This window comes from Aotus nancymaae, unplaced genomic scaffold (genome assembly GCF_030222135.1).
Source record: "Aotus nancymaae isolate 86718 unplaced genomic scaffold, 86718_ANA_hifiasm-v0.15.2.pri h1tg000108l, whole genome shotgun sequence".
In the NCBI taxonomy this organism is placed as follows: Eukaryota; Metazoa; Chordata; class Mammalia; order Primates; family Aotidae; genus Aotus; species Aotus nancymaae.
The window spans coordinates 39,673,249-39,698,091 of record NW_026988523.1 but is presented as its reverse complement, the minus strand read 5'-3'; the positions used below and the strand labels follow the sequence as shown (position 1 = coordinate 39,698,091).

Below are 24,843 nucleotides of genomic sequence, written 5' to 3'. Positions count from 1 at the left end.
TTTGATGATAGGTATTATATTTTCTTTTATTTTTTTTGGTATTATATTTTCATATATTTGGCAAAACATTCTTTTTCTTCTTGCTATTTGGGAGCTCTTCCTCAGTTGTCATGGAGACTAGTGGTTAGAAACTAGAGCTAGGTTCATCGTGGTCAGGAAATGGGGAAGAGAAACTTCTATTTACATAATGCTCATTATATGCCAGGAACTGGGCTAAGTATCCTGTGCTCATAGAATCTATGTCCTTGATTTTATTTAATCCACATAATTCTGGAAGATTGGTGCTGGTATCTCCAGTTTACAGATGAGGAAACTAAGGCTTAACTAAGTCAAAATGTTTGTCAGAGATCTTAGAGGTAAGAAGTGGCAGAGATGGGTTTGAAACCTGGATTTGCCTGGCCCCCAAGTTTGAATTCTTCCTATTATACCACACGACTCCAAATCCATTCAGGATAAAGATCTTGATTGAGAAGAATGGGAATCAAGATTCCTGTCACATAAAGTGAGCCTTTAGAAAACTAAAAGCCTTGGGGTCTTTGGGTGAGTAACTGCTGACGCGAATTAACAAGGAATATACCCAGATCTATGCGTACTCCGATAGGTCGTAATCTCTAGCAGGTACCCCTTCAAAAAGATGCCCTGAGCCAAGATGGCCTCCCAAATAGCCCTTGTTAAAGATGGCGCCTCCGTCGGACGTCCCTCCCTTGATCTCAGCGGGACTCTTTCTTTTTTCCTCGAATGAAAAAATGCCCTGCCCAGCACTAAGATGTTAGTACAAGTTAGTCGTCTCTTTCTCGTTCTTGTCAAAAGTGGCCAGGACTTCAGCTACATTCACCAGGACACGGCTTCTCTTCGGCTTCAGAGAAAACCCACAAACATCGACAACCTTTGGCTCTCATCAAGATGGAGCGAGCGGAAGTGCGGCGGCTCAGAGTTTGAGTTTATGGGCGGGCCGAGGGCGACACTTCCGCCCCTCACCAACATGGCCGCGGGCTGGAAGTGCGCATGAGCAGCTGTCTATGGTGATACCCAGATCGGGACAGGGAGAACACAGTTGGAGAAAATCGGCGGCTGAGACGGCCTTGACTGGTGAGTGTAGGACCAGGCAGAAGTCTGGAGACTGGGTGGACTAGCAAGACAGGGCAGCTGTGACTTTGTTTCTGTTTTTCAGGTTAGAGAACACTGCCAGGGAGGAAGCCTTTGTTTTGGGGGAGGGGACCGTGCTGGTTCTTTATCTTCTACCCGGCTTTGTGGGCCGAACGAACTCTCTCCCTGCCCCAAGAGCGCACGTCCTAGCCCTCCTGCGCTGTCCAGCAGTGGGCCGCAGCCGCCGGCACCCGGCCCCTGAGCTTCCGAGTCCCCGACGCCCTTTCCTGCCTCCTCGCGGAGCAGCTGGGGCGCTGGGCGAGCGCTGCGGGGCTGCAGGGTCACGGCGCAGGCTCCCAGGCTCGCGCCTGGCGGGCGCTCAGCTCCGTAAGCGCCTACTGGTTGGTGAGCCTGCAGGGAGACGCCTCATTCTCAGGCAAGGTCTAGGCGCCTGACTTCTTTCGGGAGTTGATTTTTTTTTTTTCCCTTTGTGTCCAGACTTCGCAAGGGCTTTTACTGGGCTCTTCTGGCCTGAGCGTGCACGCTACAATGTCCCATCCCGGTTTCCTTGTCACAGATCCCTAATGCTTAGGAAATGCTTCCGGATGTCCAACTAAGATTTGAATAAGTAGCCTGACCCGGTTGCTGGGTGTCCTGAGACTGCCCCGGCTGACAGCTGTGGCCAATAGAGATGCCTCCTGTGCCGGGCCCTCTCTTTCATTGCCTTCTCCTGCAGTCAGCGCGGCAAGCTTCGTAGGGCATTTCCTCCTCTGGTTTGAAGATGGAAATGTAGGTGGTCCCAAAACACTAGTGCTACTTCCCCTTACCGACTGGGATCTCCTTGCAGCGTTACTTCCTTTGGACGGTTTCACTTTCAGTTCCTTTTTTAACATTTTCCTCGGACTCAGTCTTTCCAAGGCTTATCCACTGAAAATTTTCCTTGTTCCTTGGATAGGAAGGGTTTGGAGAACGTTATGGGTAGATAATTTCTAAAAATCTTGCCCTTTTGTGTTGGGATTATCTTACTGCTTTGTACTGTGTAGCTGTTTCTTTCTGGAGGCATGTCTGCCCAGACCTTTGTTTTTCCTGCCCTCTGGCTGGGTCTCAGGGTCCTAAGGCAGACCTTGTGGGTGGATTCCTCACCCTTTGTCTCTTCTAGAACTCTGGGTTTTTTTTCCCTTCTTGCTGAGGCTCAGTTGATTTGGAGTTGTCATGGCAACATTTTAGCAACTGTGTTGTTCTACTGGAAGGCTTGATGAATAAAATAGAGGGCGCTTGAAAATGATCCACTTGGGCTTTAGGGTTTCTAACACATTATATAAATCTGGATGCCCCAAAACAAGAGCCCTGTCGGTAGAATGGGGCCCAAAGGCCAAGTCTGGTCTTTGTGGTTAGGGACATTCTTCCAGTGGTAATGGGCTTCAGATTTCCTCTTCCTAGATTTGAGAACAGAAATGTCTCAGTGGACAATATGTGGCTGAGAAACTGGAAGAAGTGTCAGTGTCCATGACACGGTATTTTTTGATGGTGTGCCAATACATGGCCCTTCCTGATTCCCATGAAGCTGCCATCATGGCAGGTCATAATAGCTTTAATAATGATCCATTTAGAAATGTGTTGTTGGCGAGGCGAGGTGGCTCACGCCTGTAATCCCAGCACTTTGGGAGGCCGAAGTGGGCGGATCACCTGAGGTCAGGAGTTCAAGACCATCCTGGCCAACATAGTGAAACCCCGTCTCTAAAAAAATTAATAAATAAAAAAAAGAAATGTGTTGTTTCTGCCAGGTGTGGTGGCTCACGCCTGTAATCCCAGCACTTTGGGAGGGGCAGGTGGATCATGAGGTCAGGAGTTTGAGACCAGCCTGGCCAACATGATGAAACCCTGTCCCTACTAAAAATACAAAAATTAGCTGGGTGTCGTGGCATGTACCTGTAGTCCCCGCTACTTGGGAGGCTGAGGCAGGAGAGTCACTTGAACCTGGGAGGCAGAGGTTGCAGTGAGCTGAGATTGTGCCACTGGACTCCAGCCTGGGTGACAGAATTATCCACTGAAAATTTTCCTTGGATAGGAAGGGTTTGGAGAACGTTATGGGTAGATAATTTCTAAAAATCTTGCCCTTTTGTGTTGGGATTATCTTACTGCTTTGTACTGTGTAGCTGTTTCTTTCTGGAGGCATGTCTGCCCATTCTGTCTCAAAAAAAAAAAAATGTGTTGCTTCTGTCTTCCAGTATAATTATCCCTCTCTACCAGGAGTTGGAGTGATAATGGAGGGATGAGGAATACTATTTGTAGAGTTGCTTTTTCAGTCACTGTAGGCCAGTCCTCAACATCACTATGGTGGAGGCTGATTGTCCCCTGCAGATGACTGGGTTATTTTCCTGGCTGTGTGTTCATGGAACCTAAGTTCTAGAACCAGAGATACTGTTCCGTGTCCTAGACTCACTGCAAACTCCGTGATTTCTACCAGGACTTAGCACTGAGGCCTGTGAATCAGGAGATACCAACAGCTCCAAAAAAGGACCAGTTCCTCGGATGTGCCCCCTCACAGAGAGATGAAGGGGTGAGTGAAGAAGAGGTAGGATCTGGGATGAAAGATGGGAGAATGCAGAATGGCCAAGAGCACTGCCTCAGGAGTCAGGTAGACCTGGATTCAGGTTCTACTGTCTCACTTACTGTATGATTTGGTTTCTCCATCTATACAATGGAAGTAGTGCTGTCTATCTCATGGTGCTGTTTTTAGTATTAAGAATACATGTTATGTACTTAGCTTAGTGCTTATGTTCATAGTAAACAGTAAACACTAGTTGTTATTCTAACTTACCCCAGCATCTGTTGGGAATGCCAATGAGTTCGCAGCCATACATTACTGGGCCAGTGAGTTTCTCATTCACTTCTTCCCATATTCTTCCTTTTGTCCTTTCACCATAAATAGGCAGCAGAAAACAGCTGAAACGGAAGAGGGGACAGTGCAGATTCAGGAAGGTGAGTGCTAGAAACAGAACCAAGGCTAAGAACCCACCATGGGCTCCTTCCTCCCTGACCAGACCATCTCCTGTGCATCCTCCTTCAATGACATGAAAGTGGAATGGGGATGGTGTGGGAGGGGGGTGTGGGAGGAAGGCAGACTTTTCCTTTGTTCTTTTAATTCAGGTGCAGTGGCTACTGGGGAGGACCCAACCAGTGTGGCTATTGCCAGCATCCAGTCAGCTGCCACCTTCCCTGACCCCAACGTCAAGTACGTCTTCCGAACTGAGAATGGGGGCCAGGTAAGGGAGGGGGCCAGGTGGCTGCAGGTGTTATTTGGGGTTGGGATTGAGGGAGGTAATTGAACATGTCTTGGGGTGACCTGGCTTGGAGGATGAGCTGAAAGCGTAGACTGTTGCAGGGGAGGGAGGTGCGAATACTGGAGTAGAGACTGGTGTGAGGTTAGATGTATGCTGAAACCTGTGTGTGAAGAAAGAAGGAAGAATGGCTGAATCTGTGTCTCTGAAGGATTCTTGTTTTGGGGCCCTATCCAAGGGAAGCTTTATGAGGGGCCCTAGGATTCCCAGCACTTAATCTGTTCTTCTCTCTTCCCCTCCCTCTGCCTTCCTCTACACTTCTAGGTGATGTACAGGGTGATCCAGGTGTCTGAAGGGCAGCTGGATGGCCAGACTGAGGGCACTGGTGCCATCAGTGGCTACCCTGCCACTCAATCCATGACCCAGGTACAGGGTGTGGGTTGGGGAGGTGACTAGAGTTCTGAGAAGTAAGATGAAGAAGGGAAGCAATAGGATGGGGGTGAAGCTAGGAACAGTGAGGCATCTAGGGCTACCTTGTCCCAAAACACCAGGCTCTTCCTTTCTGGATGTTTCTCTCTCTCTCTGTCTCTCCACCCTACCACCTACCTCAAGGGATAGAAGCTGCAGAGTGGTATAGTGGGAAGAAGTTTTTGACTGTTACCAGATTCTGTTCTCTTGCTCCCCTTCCCAGGCGGTGATCCAGGGTGCTTTCACCAGTGATGATGCAGTTGACACAGAGGGGACAGCTGCAGAGACACACTATACTTACTTCCCCAGCACGGCAGTGGGAGATGGGGCAGGGGCTACCACATCGGGGAGTACAGCTGCTGTTGTTACTACCCAGGGCTCAGAGGCACTGCTGGGGCAGGCGACCCCTCCTGGCACTGGTGAGATATTTTGGGAGGATGCTGGCTGGAAGGGGTAGGATAGGCTGTGGGACATGACTGGTAGGCAGTGAGCCTTCACTCATGACTCTAGTGATCATTAAGACCTGGGCAGGCAGTGATTCTGGGGATGCTCTTCTTTTAGCATGTTCTTTTTAGAGGAGGGGCCCAGGGTCTTCACCTCAGGGCTTGGTGAGGTTCCTACTCATGTCCTGACAGAACCATCCTGCGTCTTCACAGGTCAGTTCTTTGTAATGATGTCACCACAAGAAGTACTGCAGGGAGGAAGCCAGCGCTCAATTGCCCCTAGGACTCACCCTTATTCCCCGTGAGTGACCCTTGTTTCTTCTCAGATTCCATAAGTGGTTTTGTTGGTTTGTTTTTGAGACAGAGTCTTGCTCTGTCACCCAGGCTAGAGTGCAGTGTCGTAATCTCAGCTCACTGCAACCTCTGCCTCCAGGGTTCAAGTGATTCTCATGCCTCAACCTCCCGAGTCACTGGAACTACAGATGTATACCACCATGCCTGGCTAATTTTTGTATTTTTAGTAGAGACAGGGTTTCACCATGTTGGCAAGGCTGGTCTTGAACTTGTAACCTCAATTGATCCACCTGCCTCAGCCTCCCAAAGTGCTGGGATTACAGATGTGAGACACCTTACCCAGCTAGCCATAAATGGCCTTAATACCTGCTAAATCTTGTATAATTCTTAAACACTAAACTCCAATCACGTATTTTATCCTTCTCTTACCCTGGTCACCCTGGGCTCTATTGTCAGGAAGTCAGAAGCTCCTCGGACAACTCGTGATGAGAAACGCAGAGCTCAGCACAATGAAGGTAGGTAAGATCTGTGTGGAGCTAGGAGCTGTTTGGTGGGCCTAGGACAGCAGTGATGTCTGAGGGGAGGAGGGGTTAGGTAATTTTACCCTGGGACTTGTGGTGAGTTTTCACTGAGTCACTTTGCCCCACAGTGGAGCGCCGCCGCCGAGACAAGATCAACAACTGGATCGTGCAGCTCTCCAAGATCATCCCAGACTGCTCTATGGAGAGCACCAAGTCTGGCCAGGTCATGGCAAGACCCTGGTAGTGGGCAGGATGCCTGAATTCTGTCTCCTGGTATTGTTTCCAGAAATGGTAGAGAGTGGGGCACACATGACAATAGTCTTACCTCTCCCTGAAGTTCCTGTATCCCTGGGAGATACTATACCACCTTTCTTAGGGGAAAATGAGGTCCAAAGTGTGAACCTACTTTTGGAAAGCAAGCTGGGTATCTGAAATCCTAGACCTCATTTTGTCGACCTTATCTTGCAGAGTAAAGGTGGGATTCTATCCAAAGCTTGTGATTATATCCAGGAGCTTCGGCAGAGTAACCACCGCTTGTCTGAAGAACTACAGGGGCTCGACCAACTGCAGCTGGACAATGACGTGCTTCGACAGCAGGTCAGATGCCTACCCTCAGTGCAGCCCTTCTCAGTTCCACTAGCCACTGACCCAGTTTGACAGCCTCTACTTTGTTCTCCATGGAGAGGGCTTCATCTCTCACCAGTGGATGTCTGAATACATTCAGGGGCTTGGCAGTGCCAGCTTTACTACCCATTCCATTTATACTGTCTCCTTCCCATGTCAGGTGGAAGATCTTAAAAACAAGAATCTGCTGCTGCGAGCTCAGTTGCGGCACCACGGATTAGAGGTCGTCATCAAGAATGACAGCAACTAACTACGGGGATCCAGGGGCTTTGGGCCCAAGAACTGCAGATAGCCCAGGAGCAACAGCCTAATCCCGTGCCCCTTTCCTTCACTGCCCACTTCTGGCAGGGGATGGGGGGTTTCAGAAGGTGTGTCTTTGAACTGAGGCCCTGTGATATGGCAGCCTGCAGTGGTGTGAAACACACAATGTGAACGTGCACTGACAGCCTTGCCCACCCCCACCACGCAGCCCCTGGGCCCTTGTGCTCCTCTCGCACAATGCATGTGCTGTCTCCATGCTGGATACTGGACACACTAAACCGGGGGGCTTGTCCTGTGCTTGCTTAGAGTGCCCAGCAGAGGTCTGCTGACAGGTGATGCTCTGGCTTGCCCCAGGACTCTGGCACTTCCACTGGTTCTTCCTTTCCCTGGAGCTGAGGTTTAGATGTGCACCCTGCTGCTCAGGGGAGCAAGCTTACACAAGAAGTGGGGAAAGGATGTTTAGCAGTGGCTGGTGCCCACGAAGAGGAGATTGGCCAGCGAGAAAATGAGGCCTGTGCAGACGTCTCTGGAGCCAGGGAGAACTACAGGCAGGGGCCCACTTGGGGCCTTCCCCCTTATGGGGGCGTTTTTTTTCTTTTTTTCTTTTTTCTTTTTTTTTAAGATAAAACTGTTCAAAGCCACAGTTGTCTGTTTTTCTTCCTTTTGTGGGCCACAGGCTGAAAGGGAGGGGCACATTGCTGTTTGACCAGTAAGGGCTGGGGCAAGTTCAGGGTGGGGTGCTGCTCCCGTAATCATTACCCTGCGTCCTGGTTGCTAGCCCAGACCGGTGTGTCGTTTATGGCTTACGCTGGAGAATATTAAGCCTTCTGCGGTGGGATGGCGCTAGAGGCGCCGCGAACAGGTGCTGCGGGGGCGGTGCGGGAGGCGGTGCCCTTGCTTCCGGATCCGGTCTCACTGACGGGGAGATGCTGCGAGTGCTGAGGGGGCGGTCCGAGCCCGCGCTCGGGAGACTAGCGTTCGCTGCACACACCATGGCCGGAGGTACCTGCGGGGGATGCCTGGGGCCGAGCGCGGTCCTCGCGGCCCCCTGGATTGAGGCGTGGCGGCAAGGGGGGTTGGGGAGCGAAGGGGCATAGCCAAGGGGTCCTCGTGCACACCCTACTGCGGGGGAGCGCTGCCAGGTGAGGGGGCGCCGTGGCGGCCGTGACTCGTAGGCCCCCTCTCCTGAAGTCTGTCGTGCCCCTTCCTCAGCGCCCACGGTCTCGCTCCCTGAACTCCGTTCACTCCTAGCCTCGGGCCGGGCCCGGCTCTTCGACGTGCGCTCTCGGGAGGAGGCGGCAGCTGGGACCATTCCTGGGGCGCTCAACATCCCGGGTATGGGGTGGAGAGGGGACGCCCAGGTGGTGGAGTAGAGACCGTCCAGAGGAGTCTTTGCCAATGGGACCTCACTTAGGATGGAACGGGGAAGGCACTGGTTATGGGGGTCCTGCATTCCCGGGAGCCAGCCCTCAGCTTCCGTAGGAAGGACTGTGAAACTGGCCCATCCAGTTTGAGGGTACAGCAGGCGGAGAGGAGAAGGGCAGACCAGCCTCGCGACCTCCCAGAGATAGGAAAGATCGCTTCCGGATCCGAGACGCCTAAGGGAGCATCCCGCCCCGCCTCCTCACGGCTGGGGGAGTGGCTCGCATTCAAAAGCTGTTGGTTTCTGGTCCTTGAAATTGGGGTAGGGGTAGGGGTAGGGAAGGCTATCATATGCTGTTTGGGGGCCCCCAGTACCCAGCTTTTCCAGGCCCAGCTTCCGAACCTGAGTGCCAAACTGCCGGCTTTCCCTTCTTACCCTCTCCACTCCTCCAGTGTCTGAGCTGGAGAGTGCTCTGCAGATGGAGCCAGCGGCCTTCCAGGCTTTGTACTCCTCTGAGAAGCCAAAGCTGGAAGATGAGCATCTCGTTTTCTTCTGTAAGATGGGCAAGCGGGGCCTCCAGGCTACACAGCTGGCCCGTGACCTTGGATACACTGGGTACGGGAGGTGTGGCTGCTAGCTGGGAAGTGATGGGGACTGCCTGTCGGGTCTGTCCGTCTCTCACCCTTCTTTCTCTCCACAGGGCCCGCCACTACGCTGGGGGCTATAGAGAATGGTTGGAGAAAGAGGCTTAGGCAGGAGGCGGCTTACTTATTGCCACCTCCTGGCCCCTTAATGGCCACCGTTGGGCAACTTCTTATAGTGTTGTGTACACACAAGTACCAAATAAAGAGCATTTAATCAAAGTATTGGAAGCAATTAATTTGTCCAGGTGGACTAAAAACAGTTCTAATCTTTATCTAGACCTCAGTTGAGCCCTGGGTCATCATTTCTCCTAGCATTCATCCGCTCCCCCTACCACTCCCCACATGCAAAATTGTAGCAGTTTCCTGAGAGGCTACAATGTACAGTTCTCCTAGAACAGCTGTTTTCAGCCCACAATGCACATCAAAATCACCCAGTAGGTTTTCTTTTTGTTTTGTTTTATTTTTAATTCAGAATATGGGGGTGGAGCCTGCATATTAGTGGCTTCATGGGCCTCTGGAGTGATTCTCATATGCAGCCAGAAGCAGGCACCACTGCTCTAGACCAGAGGTCAGCAAACTCTGCTCCCAACTGCCTGTGCTGCTGTGACTTCTGCTTATGTCTATGGCTGCTTTGTCCATGGATTGAGGAGGTGAAAGGGCAATCCCAGGCCTTTGGGTGAGGGAGTGGATGGCACCCTTCATCCCTACTGATGCATCATGCACAGATTACAGGTGTGAGGAGCCCTTCCTGTGCCACCAAAACCAGGTTTTTGTTTTTAGCAACATTGATATCTCTCTCTTTTTTTTTTTGAGACACAGTCTCGCTCTGTTACCCTGGCTGGAATGCAGTGGCTGGATCTCGGCTCACTGCAGTCTCTATCTCCAGGGTTCAAGCAATTTTCCTGCCTCAGCCTCCTGAGTAGCTGGGATTACAGGAGTGTGCCACCACACCTGGCAGATTTTTGTATTTTTAGTAGAGACAGGGTTTCACCATGCTGGCCAGGCTGCTCTGGAACTCCTGACCTCAGGTGATCTGCCTGCCTCCACCTCCCAAAGTGCTGGAATTACAGGCATGAGCCACCACCATGTCTGGCCAACACTAATCTCTTATACTGGATTTAATAAGTTAAGGCTGGGCATGGTGGCTCATACCTGTAATCCTAGCACTTTGGGAGGCCAAGGCAGGTGGATTGCCTGAGGTCAGGAGTTCCAGACCAGCCTGGCCAAGATGGCGAAACCCCATCTCTACTAAAAATACAAAAATCTGGATGGCCGTGGTGGTTCACACCTGTAATCTCAGCACTTTGGGGGGCCGAGGCGGGCAGATCACAAGGTCAGGAGTTCGAGACCAGCCTGGCCAATATGATGAAACCCTGTCACTACTAAAAATACAAAAATTAGCTGGGCGTTACAGTGTGCACCTGTAGTCCCAGCTATTTTAGGAGGCTGAGGCAGGAGAATCGCTTGAGCCCAGGAGGCAGAGGTTGCCGTCAGCTGAGATTGCGCCACTGCACTCCAGCCTGGGGCAACAGAGCAAGACTCGGTCTCAAAAAAAAAAAAAAAAAAATCTGCCGGATGTGGTGGCACACTCCTGTAATCCCAGATACTTGGGAGGCTAAGGCAGGAAAATCGCTTGAACCCTGGAGGCAGAGGTTGCAGTGAGCCAAGATTGTGCCATTGCACTCTAGCCTAGGCAACAATAGTGAAACTCTGTCTCAAAACAAAACAAAACAAAACAAATTTATATGATTGGCCAGGCACAGTGGCTCATGCCTATAATCCAAGCACTTTGGGAGGCTGAGGTGGCAGATCACCTGAAGTCAGAAGTTCGAGACCAGCCTGGCCAACATGGTGAAACCCCCATCTCTACCAAAAATAAAAAAAATTAGCTGGGCGTGGTTGTATACACCTGTAGTCCCAGCTACTTGGGAGGCTGAGGCAGGAGAATTACCTGAACCCAAAAGGTGGAGTTTGCAGTGAGCCGAGATGGTGCCCCTGGACTCCAGCCTGGGTGACAGAGAGAGACTCAGTCTCAAAGAAAACAAAATTTAGGCTGGGTGTGGTGGCTTACACCTGTAATCCCAGTACTTTGGGAGGCCTAGGTGGGTGAATCACCTAAGGTTGGGAGTTTGAGACCAGCCTGACCAACATGGAGAAACCCCATCTCTACTAAAAAGACAAAATTAGCCGGGTGTGGTGGCGCATGCCTGTAATCCCAGCTACTCAGAAGGCTGAGGCAGGAGAGTCGCTTGAACCTGGGAGGCGGAGGTTACAGTAAGCTAAGATTGTGCCATTGCACTCCAGCCTGGGCAACAGGAGTGAAACTCTGTCTCAAAAAAAAAAAATTGGTTAAAAAGATGAAATTACACATGCTTACTGAAACAAAATTCAACATTACACAGTAGGTATATGACTTCTCTCTAGCATAGTGCATAGTGTGATACAGAAGACATTTTAAACATTTTCATGGCAGAGTTTTCTTAAGTTTGATTTTTGGAAAATTTATTCATTTATCTGTGGAAGAGATGATTGAGTCAGGAATGAATCCAGTGTTCTGAGTTTTCATGCCTCTGAAGAACTTCTTTCAGGCTTTTCCTGCACTGCTTGGTTTTCTCTCACCTCCTTTTCTTCGCTTCTGCCTTCTCCACTGTACCCAGCCCTACTACATCTTTTATCTCACAGTACACACTCCACATGCAGTGAAATCTGCTATTGATCTTGGCTCTCCAGCTTCTCTGTCGCAGAGCTATCCCACTTTCTCCCTAGGAGCATCTTACCACATTACTGTCTGAGATTAGCCAGACATTGTCGAGTTTGGAGATAAAGTTGAAATATATGAAAGAATCTAACCAAAGGTCTGGCAAATAGTGTCAGTTACCTTTCCCCAAATACTCAAATTGTTTTGTTTTTCAGACAGATTGGGAAGCTTCTTCTGGGGCCTTATTTCCTTCTTTGTTTTGTCTTAACTGGTCTAGTCTTCTTTTTTCCCCTCCCCACATCTTTATTATAATTTTGTTATAGCAGTTTATTATTGAGGCATAATTTACCTACAATAAAATGCACAATTCTTGGCCCAGCATGGTGGTTCACACCTGTAATCCCAGCACTTTGGGAAGCTGAGGCGGGCAGATCTCTTGAGACCAGGAGTTTGAGACCAGCTGGCCAACATGGTGAAACCCTGTCTCTACTAGAAATAGAAAAATTAGCTGGACATGGTGGTACTCACCCATAGTCCCAGCTATTCTGGTGGCTGAGGCATGAGAATTGCTTGAACCTGGGAGGCAGAGTTTGCAGTAAGCCAAGATCATGCCACTGCACTCCAGCCTGGGTGAATGAGACATTATCTCAAAAAAATAAAATAAAATGCACAATTCTTTTTTTCCCCCTGTGTTGGCAGTTTATTTTAAAAAACAATACCCCACAGCCAGGCTCGGTGGCTCACGGCTGTAATCCCAGTACTTTGGGAGGCCTAGATGGAAGGATCATTTGAGGTCAGGTGTTCGAGACCAACCTGACCAACACGGTGAAACTTTGTCTCTACTAAAAAATACAAAAATTAGCTGGGTGTGGTGGCACATGCCTGTAATCTCAGCTAGTTGGGAGGCTGAGGCAGGAGATCACTTGAATCCGGGAGATGTAGGTTGCAGTGAGCTGAGATCGCACCATTGCACTCCAGCCTGGGCAACGAGAGCGAGATTCCATCTCAAAAACAAACAAACAAAAGAACCAAAAAACCAAAAAACAAAATCAACGCCCTACTTACCACAGTTTCTTTCTTTCTTTTTTTTAGAGATGGGGTTTCTCCATGTTGGTCAGGCTGGTCTCAAACTCCCGACCTCAGGTGATCTGCCAGCCTTGGCCTCCCAAAGTGCTGGGATTACAGGCATGAGCCACCACACCCGGCCCAGGTTCTTTTTTATCCATCATTTTCCATAACAAAAGAAGCTACACAAAATTTGGGGAGAGATACTGTCTTTGCAGACTGACACATTAGCAGAGAGGTCATGAATAATAATGATTTCAAAACTCCTAGTTTAACTCCTGAATTGGGCAAAGAATAAATGACAATATAATAATGAATTTTATTTACAGCAATATCATAATACAACATTAATTAATATAGTGCAGTGATTGTAATTAAGTTCACAATAAAATATTCTTAACCCAAACACCAGACAAACTAAAATTACCAGACTGCTCATGAATGGAAATGATCAGTGAAAGCAGTTGTCTCAGTGGTGAAAACCAAAATCAGTAAGCTTTTCTGGCAGCGAGTCTCTGACATGAACGTCCCTTCTCTGCTCAGTGAGGACCCAGGTGCTCTCACTTAGAGTCTTGGTCTTTCTTTTCATCTAAAAGGGTGGAACGAATCCCCAGCTTTTTCCATTTTTCCACTAGGTCCTCATTCTGGTGCATCTGCAGAAGAATGTCACAGCCCCCCACAAACTCGCTGTTGGTGTACACTTGCAGGATGGTGGGCCAGTTAGAATAGTCTTTATTTTATTTATTTATTTATTTATTTGGAGACAGAGTTTCACTCTTGACACCCAGGCTGAAGTGCAATGGCAAGATCTCCACTCACCACAATCTTCGCCTCCCTGATTGAAGCGATTCTCCTGCTACAGCCTCCCAAGTAGCTGGGATTACAGGTGTGTGTTACCGCACCCTGCTAAGTTTTGTATTTTTGGTAGAGACAGGATTTCACTATTTTGGCCAGGCTGATCTCGAACTCCTGACCTCAGGTGATCCACTCGCCTCGGCCTCCCAAAGTGCTGGGATTACAGGCACGCGCCACCATGCCCGGTTAATTTTGTATTTTTAGTAGAGACGGGGTTTTTCCATGTTGGTCAGGCTGGTCTCAAACTCTCGACCTTAGGTAATCCTCGGTGCTCTCGGCCTCCCAAATTGCTGGGATACAGGCCTGAGCCACCATGCCCAGCCAGAATAGTCTTTAATGGCTTGTGGAAGCTAGGGGTCGCCCAGCACTTTGTAGGCCGCGTCGTCGTGGATGCTGTGCAGCTGCAGGATCTGCACCATGGCAGTGCTGAAGCCACACTGGAACTGCTCCAGCGTCCCCTTGAGGAAGACTACCATCTTGTTCTTCTTTGCCAGAGCATCCAGCTGTTCCGCCCAGCCACTTCCGCCTCCATCTGAGCGCTGCCCGCACTTCTGGGCCCCAAAGGCCACCACTGCCCCTGCCGTGCCCATAGCGGAGCAGAGCCGCCGCCACTCAGCGGAGAGACCAGCTCAACCCCGCACACTCGCTGGAGCCCACGACGGCCCGGAGCCCAGGACGGCCTGGGCCCTCGGCTGGCCTCCCGGGCCCTCCCCAAAAATGTGCAATTCTTAAGCATTCAGTTAATTGAATTTTGAGTATACGTAGTTGTAACCACCACCCTAGAGAAGATCTCCTAACAACGAAATCCCCAGAATATCTCTAGGTGGCCTTTTCTAGTCAATCCCACCCTACCCCTTTTCCAGGTAACCACGTTATCTTTTATCACTATAAAGTAGTTTTTAGTCAGGTGTGCTGGCTTATGCCTATAATACCAGCACTTTGGGAGGCTGATGCAGGAGGATCACTGGAGGCAAATAGTTCAAGACCAGCCTGGGCAACATAGTGAGACCTCACCTCTACAAAAATTACGAAAAATTAGCTGGATGTGGTGGTGCACGTCTTTAGTCCCAGCTACTTAGGAGGCAGAGGCAGGAGGATTGCTTGAGACTGCAGTGAGCCATGATCATGCACTGCACTCTGGCTCACATGACAGAGTGAGACCCTGACTCAAATTAAAAAAAAAAAAAAAAAAGTAGTTCTCAAGCCCCCTTCTTGGCCTGCCAACTTAGACCATTGCTTTCTTCAGTTTTATAACCGATGAGGTTTAGAGAGAATCCTGGAAGTAAAACGGACCTGGCTCATTACATAACCATGCCCTCTGGACTGATCAACCTTAAGAGAACATTCCTCTTTCTCCTTCATTAGCTGCTTGGTTCACAGCCCCAATAAGCTGTTCCAAGCCATTACCTTGCCCTTTAAAGTTCTCTTTCCCTTTCCTCACAACTGTTTCAGCAGGTGAGGTTGAAGTCCTGGAGTTTACCAGCTATATGCACTTCCTTGCCTTATGCCTTCCTTTTCATACTAAATTAAACTCCTCCCCAGGTTGACATTTACCACAATTCTGTGTCATCATATCTGTTACACCACATTTTTGTTGTTCATTTGTTTGTCTCTCCTAATTGACTGTGAGCTTCTCAAAGGTGGGGACTGGCTTTCATTTCCTTACCTCCAGTGCCTCAAATGTGACTTCTCAGTAGGTGTCTGCTGAACCTCCCTAGCCTTCCGACCTTCAGAATCTTCTAATTTCAGCCTTTCTGAAGCATCACTGCCTGCCTAATCTTCAAATAACATTTTTATCTCATCAGGCAGAGTTGATCATTTACCATAGGTCCTTGTTGTCTAGTGGCTCAGGCACTTGTCTCAGCCTGGCTTTTTGAGCAATCTGTAATCTAGATCTGGTGTCACCTTGCCTTTCCAAACTTACCTTCCAGTGGCTGCTCCCCACAAGCTGGCTTTCTTAGTGTTCTAAATAGGCCCTACTCCTTCCTGACCCTGGCCTTTACTTGCCATTTTCCCTGTTTGGGAAGTTTCCAGTCTCCTTTGTACCACTCTGAATTTCACAAGAATTAGAACGTTTTTGGCGAGACTTGTTCTCATCAAGCCCACTTTTTTTTAAAACTGAAGGAGAGGGGAGAAAAATAACCAGATAAAATTATATAACTGAATTCCATGAAGGACATAAGACATGGAAAAAATGTGCACCTCTACTGTAGCACTTATCACATTGCATGGCTCTTGCCCCTTTAGACTGAGCTTTCTAGACCAGCTTATTGAAGTGAGTGGGGGTGAGAGGGAGCAAAATAGCCTGAGTTTTCTAAGAGGAGGGACTGTTTATTTTATCATTGTATGGCCAACTGTGGAACTATAATCTGGCATATGAAAGGTACTCAGTAGGAAAATATATAGTTTGATTTGAATCATTTAAAATGTGTTGAGATTTGCTATATGACCAGTTTTTGTAAATGGTCACCGAACACTTGAAAAGCAGGTGTATTCTGCAGTTTTTGGGTGCAGTGTTCTATATATGTCAGGTCCAGTTTACTAATTATGTTGTTCAAATCTACCTCTCCTTTTTTATTTTATTATTTTTTTAGAGACAAAGTCTTGCTATGTAGCCCAGGCTGGTCTTGAACTCCTGGGCTCAAGCAATCCTCCCACCTTGGCCTCCCAAAGTGTTGGGATTACAGGCATGAGCCACTGCACCTGGCCCAAATCTGTATCTCTACTGTTTTTTTTAATGCTTTTTCTATTAGTTACCTCCAGAGGTATTTTTAAATCTCTCACTATGATTTGGATTTGTCCATTTTTTCTTTTTAGTTCTGTCGGTTTTACTTTATATATTTTGGAGGTGATGTTATTTTATGTATACAAATTTAGAATTGTTATGCTTCCCTCCTGGACTGATCCCTTTCTCACTGTGTCCCTCTGTATCCCTGGGGATGCTTCCTACCTTCAAATCCATTTAATCTGATATTAGTACAATACCATTTCCATTTTGGTTAGAATTTACATGAAAACTAACAGATTATGCCTCCTGGAATTTATATTAACCAAAGGGGGGAAAAAAAAAACACTAAGCACAGTTAGACACAAAAGTAGACTAAAGGAAAGCAGATTTTTTTTTTTTAAATAAGAGACCGGGTTTCTCCATGTTGGTCAGGCTTGTCTTGAACTCCTGACCTCAGGTGATCTGCCTGCCTCGGCCTCCCAAAGTGCTGGGATTACAGGCATGAGCCACCTTGCCTGGCCCAGATTTTTTAAAATTCAAAGAAAATACAGGTTGAGCTCATGGTCAGAGACTTTAAAGTGAAGATAAGCCAAGAAAATGGAAAGTCCTAAGAAACTAGACCTGATGGTGTTTCCCAGTGAGAAATCCTTCCAGCTCACTCATTCTACTAGCATTTCCATTCCTCATCATATTCCTGAACCTATCAAGTCCTTTGATTAATTGACCTTGTAAAGTTTTTACTACTTGCTGGTGCGGTGGCTCAGGCCTGTAATCCTAGCACTTTGGGAGGCCGAGGTGGGTGGTTCACAAAGTCAGGAGTTTTGAGACCAGCCTGGCCAACATAGTGAAACCCTGTCTCTAATAAAAATACAAAAACTAGCTGGGCGTGGTGGCACACACCTGTATTCCCAGCTACTCAGGAGGCTGAAGCAGGAGAATCGCTTGAACCTGGGAGGCGGAGGTTGCGGTGAGCCGAGAGTGCGTCACTGCATTCCAGCCTGGGCGACAGAGCGAGACTCCGTCTCAAAAAAAAAAAAAAAAAGAAAGTTCAAGCCCTGTATGAAGAAAATGGTAAAAATACAATAAAAAGACCTGAAATTAGACTTGTAAAAATGAAAAGATTTAAAAGGTTCTTAGAAAGGAAGACTCAACTTTGTAAATATATCATGATGTTTAGTTGAAAAGAAGAATAGCCAGAAAAGCTTGAAAAAGAACATCAATGAGGGGCAGCAAGCCCCACCAGCTATTCATATGTATCAAGCTTGTCCAACCCACGGCCTGCGGGCCACACGTGGCCCAGGACAACTAACTATAAATGCAGCCCAACACAAATTCATAAACTTTCTTAAAACATTATAAGATTTTGTTTTGTTTTTGTTGTTGTTGTTAGCTCATTAGCTATTGCTGGTGTTAATGTATTTTTTTTTTTTTTTTTTGATACAGAGTCTCACTGTGTTACCCAGGCTGGAGTGCAGCACCAGCTTGGCTCACTGCAACCTCTGCCTCCCAAGTTCAAGCGATTCTTCTGCCTCAGTCTCCCTAGTAGCTGGGACTCCAGGCACTTGCCATATACCCAGCTGATTTTTGTATTTTTAGTAGGGACAATGTTTCACCATTTTGGCCAAGCTGTTCTCAAATTCCTGACCTCAAATGATCCACCTGTCTTGGCCTCCCAGAGTGCTGGGATTACAGGCATGAGCCACTGCACCCAGCCAGTGTTAGTGTATTTTATGTGTGGCCCAAGACAGTTCTTCCAAAATGGCCCAGGGAAGTCAAAAGATTTGACACCCCCGAATATATGATTCATTAGCTGGGCTTGGTGGTACATAACTCTAGTCCCAGCTGCACAAAGGCTGAGGTGGGAGGATTGCTTGAGACCAGGAGTTTGAGGCTAGTCTGGGCAACATAGTGAGACCCCTGCCTCTAAATAAATAAATAAATGAAATGAAATACATTGTTAGTAATTAAAACAATGTGAATGAATATATAGATGGGTTTTGTACCCCATACCATATGCCAAGATAAATTTCAAATGGATGAAAGATTGAAAGTAAAAAATGTCACCTTGGCATGGTGGTTCATGCCTGTAATCCCAGCACTTTGGGAGGCCAAGGCAGGTGGATCACTTGAGGTCAGGAGTTTGAGACAAGCCTGATCAACATGGAGAAACCCCACCTCTACTAAAAAAATACAAAATTAGCTGGGTGTGGTGATGCATGCCTGTAATCCCAGCTACTCGGGAGGCTGAGGCAGGAGAATCACTTGAACCTGGGAGGCAGAGGTTGCAGTGAGCCAAGATAGTGCCACTGCACTCCAGCCTGGGCAACAAAAGTGAAACTCTGTCTCAAAAAAAAAAAAAAGTAAGTAAAAATGTAAACCATTAAGAAGACCTCTGGTATGGTTTGGCTGTGTCCCCACCAAAATCTCATCTTGAATTGTAGCTCCCATAATTACCATGTGTTGTGGGAGAGACCCAGTGGGAGATAATTGAATCATGGAAACAGGTCTTTCTCATGCTATTCTCAAGATAGTGAATATGTCTTACAAGATCTGATGGTTTTATAAAGGGAAGTTCCCCTACATAAGTTCTCTTGCCTGCTGCCATGTAAGATGTGACTTTGCTCCTCATTTGCCTTCCACCATGACTGTGAGACATCCTTAGCCATGTGGAACCGTGAGTCAATTAAACCTCTCCTTTATAAATTACCCAGTCTCAGGTATTCTTTATTAGCAGCATGAGAACAAACTAGTACAAACTCTTTCATTACCTTAAAGTGGTAAAAATATTTCTATGACTCAAAATTTAGAAGTCATAAAAGAAAAGGCTGATAAAGAACAAAACAAGCCAAAGCCTTCTGCATGGGATACACACACATCCACCAAAGTCAAGCCAAAAGACAAACAGCAAACGGGAAATCTTCAATTCAGAGCATATGCAAAGAGCTAATTCCTTGAATATATAAAGAACATGTACAAATGGATCAGAAGAAAAACAACTATCCCAATTAAAAAGTGAGCAAAGCATATGAAGGGACAATTCAGAGAATACAACTGGCTTTTTTTTTTTTTTTTTTTTTTTAAGAGACAGAGTCTTGCTCTTTCACCCAGGCTGGAGTACAGTAGCATGATCTCTGCTCATTGCAACCTCTGCCTCTTGGGTTCAAGTGATTCTCCTGCCTCAGCTTCGTAAGTAGCTGGGACTGCAGGCATGTGCCACCATGCCCAGCTAATTTTTTTATTTTTTAGTAGAGACAGGGTTTTACTATACATTGGCCAGGCTAGTCTCGAACTCCTGACCTCAGGTGATCCACCTGCCTCAGCCTCCCACAGTGTTGGAATTACAGGCGTGAGCCACTGTGCCCGGCCACAACTGGTTCTTAAACCCAAGGAGATGTTCAGGTCACTTGTAATAAGAGATACGCAAATTTAAACTGAGGTATCAATTTATGTTTATCAGACTGACAAAAATTCAAATGTGTGATAAAACAGTCTTTTGGCAAGACTAGGAAAACAGGTATGCTAATAGATTATGTAAATATAAATTGGTACAATACTTATGGAGGGCAATTTGTCAATATGAGTCAAAATAATAACTGTTCCTTAGTCTCATGCCTGTAATACCAGCACTTTGGGAGGCTGAAGGGGGTGAATCACTTGAGCCCAGGAGTTTGAGACCAGCCTGGGCAAAGTGACCAAACCCTATCTCTACAAAAAATACAAAAAATGCCTGGGTGCCATGGCTCATGCCTGTAATCCCAACACTTTGGGAGGCCAAGGCAGGCGGATCACTTGAGGTTGGGAGTTCAAGACCAGCCTGACCAACATGGAGAAACGCTGACTCTACTAAAAATACAAAATTAGCCAGGCTTGGTGGCTCATGCCTGTAATCCCAGCTACTCGGGAGGCTGAGGTAGGAGAATTGCTTGAACCTAGAACACGAAGGTTGCAGTGAGCGGAGATCGGGCCATTGCACTCCAGCTTGGGCAACAGAACGATACTTTGTCTCAAAAAAAAAAGAAAGAAAAGGAAAAAAGGCAACATGGATATATAATTGCATATGTTATCAAAAAAGAAGCTATGGAAGGGCACACAATTAATAAAAAGTTGCTCCCTTGCAAACTTCTTTAGCTTCCTTGCTGCTCTAACTTCCTTGCTTAGGCAAATTCTAACTGTGGTTAAGCACAACAAACCACTTACTCTATCCCTGTGGTTATAAAATTCACACCAGTGTGTCTGGTATCTTCTTAAATTTATGTCCAAAATGCCTAGTAGGCACTTAACATTGCTCATCAGTTCTAACACACTTCTCTAGTGTGTATCTTTTTTTTTTTTTTTTTTAATTTTTTGAGACAGAGTGTCACTCTATAACCCAGGTTGGAGTGTAGTGGTGTGATCTCTGCTCACTGTAACCTCCGTCTTCTGGGTTCAAGCAATTCTTGTGCCGTAGCCTCCTGAGTAGCTGGAATTACAGGTGTAAGCTACCATGCCCAGCTAATTTTTACATTTTTAGTACAGACGGGGTTTTGCCATGGTCAGGCTGGTCTTGAACTCAAGTGATCCACCTGGCCTGGCCTCCCAAAGTGCTGGGATTACAGGTGTGAGCCACTGTGCCCAGTCACTAGTGTGTACATTTGCAGTCTCCACTTCTCCCTACTCTCTAGATTTCCTTTGTTTTGAGATGGAGTTTCGCTCTTACTGCCCAAGCTGGAGTGCAATGGCAAGATCTTGGCTCACTGCAACCTCCGCCTCCCAGGTTCAAGCGATTCTCCTGCCTCAGCCTCCCAAGTAGTTGGGATTACAGGTGCGTGCCACCACCCTGGTTAATTTTTTGTATTTTTAGTAGAAATGGGGTTTCACCATGTTAGTCAGGCTGGTCTTGAACTTCTGACCTCAGGTGATCTGCCCACCTCTGCCTCCCAAAGTGCTGGGATTACAGGTGTGAGCCACCGCGCCCGGCCTCCTCTCTAGATTTCCTAAAGTTCCTTTTTCCTCTGCACTCTCAGCTAATGAGTTTACCTCTGAAGAAATCAGAGAAATTGCCATTATCTTCTCACCGACAGATCTACGAGCTGTACCACATGCTTGTTATGGTGGCTGGTTTTCTCTTTCTTTTAACTCTCAACTTGAGCTCAGGATACCATCTCTTCTCTCCTCTATTACTTCATACCACAACTGTTCTCCCCCTACCCTCTTTTTGAGAGGGGGTTCTTGCTTTGTCACTCAGGCTGGAATGCAGTGGCATGATCTTAGCTCACTGCAGCCTCTGCCTCCCAGGCTCAAAGGATCCTCCCCCCTCAACCTCTGGAGTAGCTGGGACCACAGGCACTGCCATGCCCGGCTAATTTTTTAATTTTTATATTTTGTAGACACAGGGGTCTCTCTCTGTTGCCCAGGCTGGTCTAGAACTCCTGGGCTCAAGCGATACTCCTGCCTTGGCTTCCCAAAAGCGCTGGGATTATAGGCATGAGCCATTGCACCTGGCCTTTCTTTTCCACACATCATTAGTTTCTTCCTTTTTACTGGATCATTGCTATTAGCATACAAGCATTTCCATCTTTTTTTTATCTTTTTTTTTTTTTTTTGGAGATAGAGTCTGGCTCTGTTGCCCAGGGAGTAAAATGGCACGATCTCGGCTCACTGCAACCTCTGCCTCCTGGATTCAAGTGATTCTCCTGCCTCAGCCTCCTGAGTAGCTGGGATTACAGGTGCACACTGCCATGACCAGCTAATTTTTGTATTTTCAGTAGAGGCGGGGTTTCACCATGTTAGTCAGGCTGGTCTTGAACTCCTGACTTCGTGATCCACCCACCTCAGCCTCCCAAAGTGCTGGGATTACAGGTATGAGCCACCTCGCCTCGCCCAAGCATTTCCATCTAAACAAAATACCTACTCTGTATTTATTCAACATCCTTTAGAGCTGTTGCTCCTTTTCTCTGCTGGCCTTCTCAGCAAAATCTCTATTGAATTGTCTACAGTCACAGTCTATTAGCCACCATGCCCAGCTGAAATTTTAACATTTATTACACATTTAAGCAATTTTGTGGGAAAAGGAATCTGATGAACATCAAATTACTTGCATGCTCTAAAATATCTTCATGCTTTGTAAATATATAAACAGATGTTTTATACAGTAATAAGTGAGGTGCACACTATTTGTATTTACTTTTTTCATTTTATTTATTAACATTATTTCATGTATACTTGTCCATTATTAATAGTTTCAAAACAGAAAATGTAAAATTGAATAGAGATAAATGCAAAATGTACTTTGGTTAAGAAAGAAATGCACAAGTATAGGATGTGGGAGACCCAATTTAATAGCAGTTCAAGTGAAAATAAAAGGCTTACCCATTTTAGTTAGCTGTAAATTGAATATAACTCAATATATTCAATTGAGTTATATAATATATAAATATAATACTAATGCTATTATTATATTTATGAGTGCATGCTTTTAAAATTTATTTTTATTTGTTTTTATATTTTTAAGAGGTCGGGTCTTTCTTGCTCCTTTGCCCAGGCAAGAGTGCAGTGGTGTGATCATAGCTTACTGCAGCTTCAAACTCCTGGGCACAAGTGATTCTCTTGCCTCAGTCTCCAGAGTACAGGATTACAGGTTACACCACCATACCTCGATAATTTTTTATTTAAAAAAATTTTTAATTTAATTTTCTGGCTGGGCATGGTGGTTCATGGCTATAATCCTGCAATTTGGAAGGCTGAGGTGGGAGGATCACTTGAGCCTAGGAGTTCAAACCCAGCCTGGGCTACACAGCAAGACATTAGGTATATAAAACAAAACAAAACAAAACAAAAAACAAAGACAAAAGAAAAAAGGGAGAGGAAGGAAGGAAGAAAGAAAGGAAGGAAGGGAAAGAAAAAAAAATTAGGAGGATGTGGCAACGCCTGTGGTCCTAACTACTCAGGAGACTGAGGTGGAGGGATTGCTTGAGCCCAGGAGGTGGAGGCTGCAGTGAGCCATGATTGCACCACTGTACTCTAGCCTGGGTGACAGAGCAAGACCCTCTTTCAAAAATAAAATAAATAAATACAATTTATTAGACACAGGTTTTTTTCTGTATGTTGCCCTGCTTGGTCTCAAACTTCTGGCCCTAAGTGATCCTCCCCTCCTGCCTCAGCCTCCTGAGTAGCTGGGATTACAGGCACTCATCGCCCAGCCCCACTGTCAGTGTATAGACCTTTCTCCAAGACTTTACATTTCTTTCTTTCTTTTTTTTTTTGAGATGGAATTTCGCTCTTGTTGCCCAGGATGGAAAGCAATGGCACGATTTCAGCTCACTGCAACCTCCGCCCCCCAGGTACAAGTTATTCTCCTGTCTCAGCCTCCCAAGTAGTTTGAATTACAGGCATGGACCACCATACCCAGCACATTTTTTTAATATTTAGTAGAGATGGGGTTTCACCATGTTAGTCAGGCTGATCTTGAACTCCTGACCTCAGGTGATCCACCTGCCTCGGCCTCTCAAAGTGCTGGGATTACAGGCACCCGCCACCGTGCCCAACCAAGACTTTACATTTCTTTGAGGGTAAAGAACAGAGTTTTGTGTTTGGCAGGCACCAAAACACTTGTTTCAAGTTAGTGGTAGGATGTTTCTCTTTGGCTTCCATATTGTCTTCTGTGCTACTCTTGGAAGTAGATTGTAAGCCATTTGAAGTCAGGGATTGTGGTTTGTATTTACTTGTATTCCCTTATGGCACCCAGTAGGTGCTTATTAAAAACTGCTTTACACTGGATGGAACCAGAAGCAGAACTTTGGAGGAAGAGATGGGGACAAAGGAATAAGAGCAAAGGTGAAAAAGGCAAAATGTCAAATACCATTCTTTGGGATAAAAATGTGGTCTTTTCACTTGCAATCAGGTAATGCTAAGGAAGTTTTTTTTTTACAGTCTGCATATGCTTAGTACAGTTAAAATTAAATCATCTTAAAATAGAAACTACAACTAGTAAAGGTGTTGAGCATGAATTTCAATTAAAAATGATCTAACGATATAAATATTAACAAAAAGTTTGAGTATGGCGGGGCATAGTGGCTCACACCTGTAATCCAAGCACTTTGGAGGCCAAGGCGGGTGGATCACCTGAGGTCGGGAGTTCAAGACCGGCCTGACCAACATGGTGAAACCCCATCTTAGAAAAAAAAAAAAAGAAAAAAAAAAGAGTATCAACACTGCCTATAGAAAAAGGTGGTTTAGTCAGCACCCAACTATTAGTCACGGTAAGAAAACAAATAGTTCTGAAACGTAGGGACCTGTTCACAGATCGAATATGTGTAAAGGACATATCCACAGACACCCAGAGATTTTTACAGAGCATGTTCCGCTCAGTTTGTATCATCTGGGTGTGTTTTGTGTACATCTGTTTAACTCTCTTGTTGAGATAATGTAATTCTGCTTTTCCCAAGTTGTGTTGTTGTGGGTTTTTTTTTGTTGTTGTTGTTTGTTTGATTGAGACAGGGTCTGGCTCTGTCGCCCAGGCTGGAGGTCAGTGATG

The 24,843-nt window shown here is 46.6% G+C and overlaps 2 protein-coding genes and 1 pseudogene across 5 annotated transcripts; 2 read left to right on the top strand and 1 right to left on the bottom strand.

Annotated features, from left to right (window-relative positions):
- Positions 1 to 164: 164 nt before the first annotated feature.
- Positions 165 to 7,621, top strand: USF1 (upstream transcription factor 1). 3 transcript variants are annotated; one of them, XM_012449641.3, is made up of 11 exons: positions 165 to 1,089; positions 3,554 to 3,646; positions 4,019 to 4,068; positions 4,237 to 4,321; positions 4,692 to 4,793; positions 5,059 to 5,254; positions 5,492 to 5,579; positions 6,029 to 6,087; positions 6,222 to 6,316; positions 6,562 to 6,690; positions 6,878 to 7,621. In XM_012449641.3, exons 5-11 carry the CDS (start codon positions 4,695 to 4,697, stop codon positions 6,965 to 6,967), a joined length of 756 nt encoding a protein of 251 aa, XP_012305064.1. In that variant the 5' UTR covers positions 165 to 1,089; positions 3,554 to 3,646; positions 4,019 to 4,068; positions 4,237 to 4,321; positions 4,692 to 4,694; the 3' UTR covers positions 6,968 to 7,621. The 3 variants fall into 3 exon arrangements, with proteins under 3 accessions (XP_012305064.1, XP_064226818.1, XP_012305063.1); XM_064370748.1 differs by having other exon boundaries at positions 3,554 to 3,661; XM_012449640.3 differs by having other exon boundaries at positions 167 to 1,089; positions 4,237 to 4,352.
- Positions 7,622 to 7,896: 275 nt separating this feature from the next.
- TSTD1 (thiosulfate sulfurtransferase like domain containing 1) lies at positions 7,897 to 9,194 on the top strand. Of its 2 annotated transcripts, XM_012449642.2 has the most exons (4): positions 7,900 to 7,980; positions 8,191 to 8,313; positions 8,794 to 8,956; positions 9,042 to 9,194. In XM_012449642.2, exons 1-4 carry the CDS (start codon positions 7,905 to 7,907, stop codon positions 9,091 to 9,093), a joined length of 414 nt encoding a protein of 137 aa, XP_012305065.1. In that variant the 5' UTR covers positions 7,900 to 7,904; the 3' UTR covers positions 9,094 to 9,194. The 2 variants fall into 2 exon arrangements, with proteins under 2 accessions (XP_012305066.1, XP_012305065.1); XM_012449643.2 differs by lacking the exon at positions 8,191 to 8,313 and having other exon boundaries at positions 7,897 to 7,980.
- Positions 9,195 to 13,308: 4,114 nt separating this feature from the next.
- LOC105715494 (glutaredoxin-related protein 5, mitochondrial-like) lies at positions 13,309 to 14,916 on the bottom strand (annotated as a pseudogene).
- Between the last annotated feature and the right edge of the window lie 9,927 nt (positions 14,917 to 24,843).

Coding starts and splice junctions, on each gene's coding strand:
- USF1 (XM_012449640.3), top strand. Junction 4,069..4,236: donor GACAGTGCAGATTCAGGAAG/GTGAGTGCTAGA, acceptor CTTTTAATTCAG/GTGCAGTGGCTACTGGGGAG. Junction 6,691..6,877: donor ATGACGTGCTTCGACAGCAG/GTCAGATGCCTA, acceptor TTCCCATGTCAG/GTGGAAGATCTTAAAAACAA.
- TSTD1 (XM_012449642.2), top strand. CDS start 7,905: ATGCTGCGAGTGCTGAGGGGGCGGTCCGAGCCCGCGCTCGGGAGACTA. Junction 7,981..8,190: donor TGCACACACCATGGCCGGAG/GTACCTGCGGGG, acceptor CCCCTTCCTCAG/CGCCCACGGTCTCGCTCCCT. Junction 8,314..8,793: donor TGGGGCGCTCAACATCCCGG/GTATGGGGTGGA, acceptor CCACTCCTCCAG/TGTCTGAGCTGGAGAGTGCT.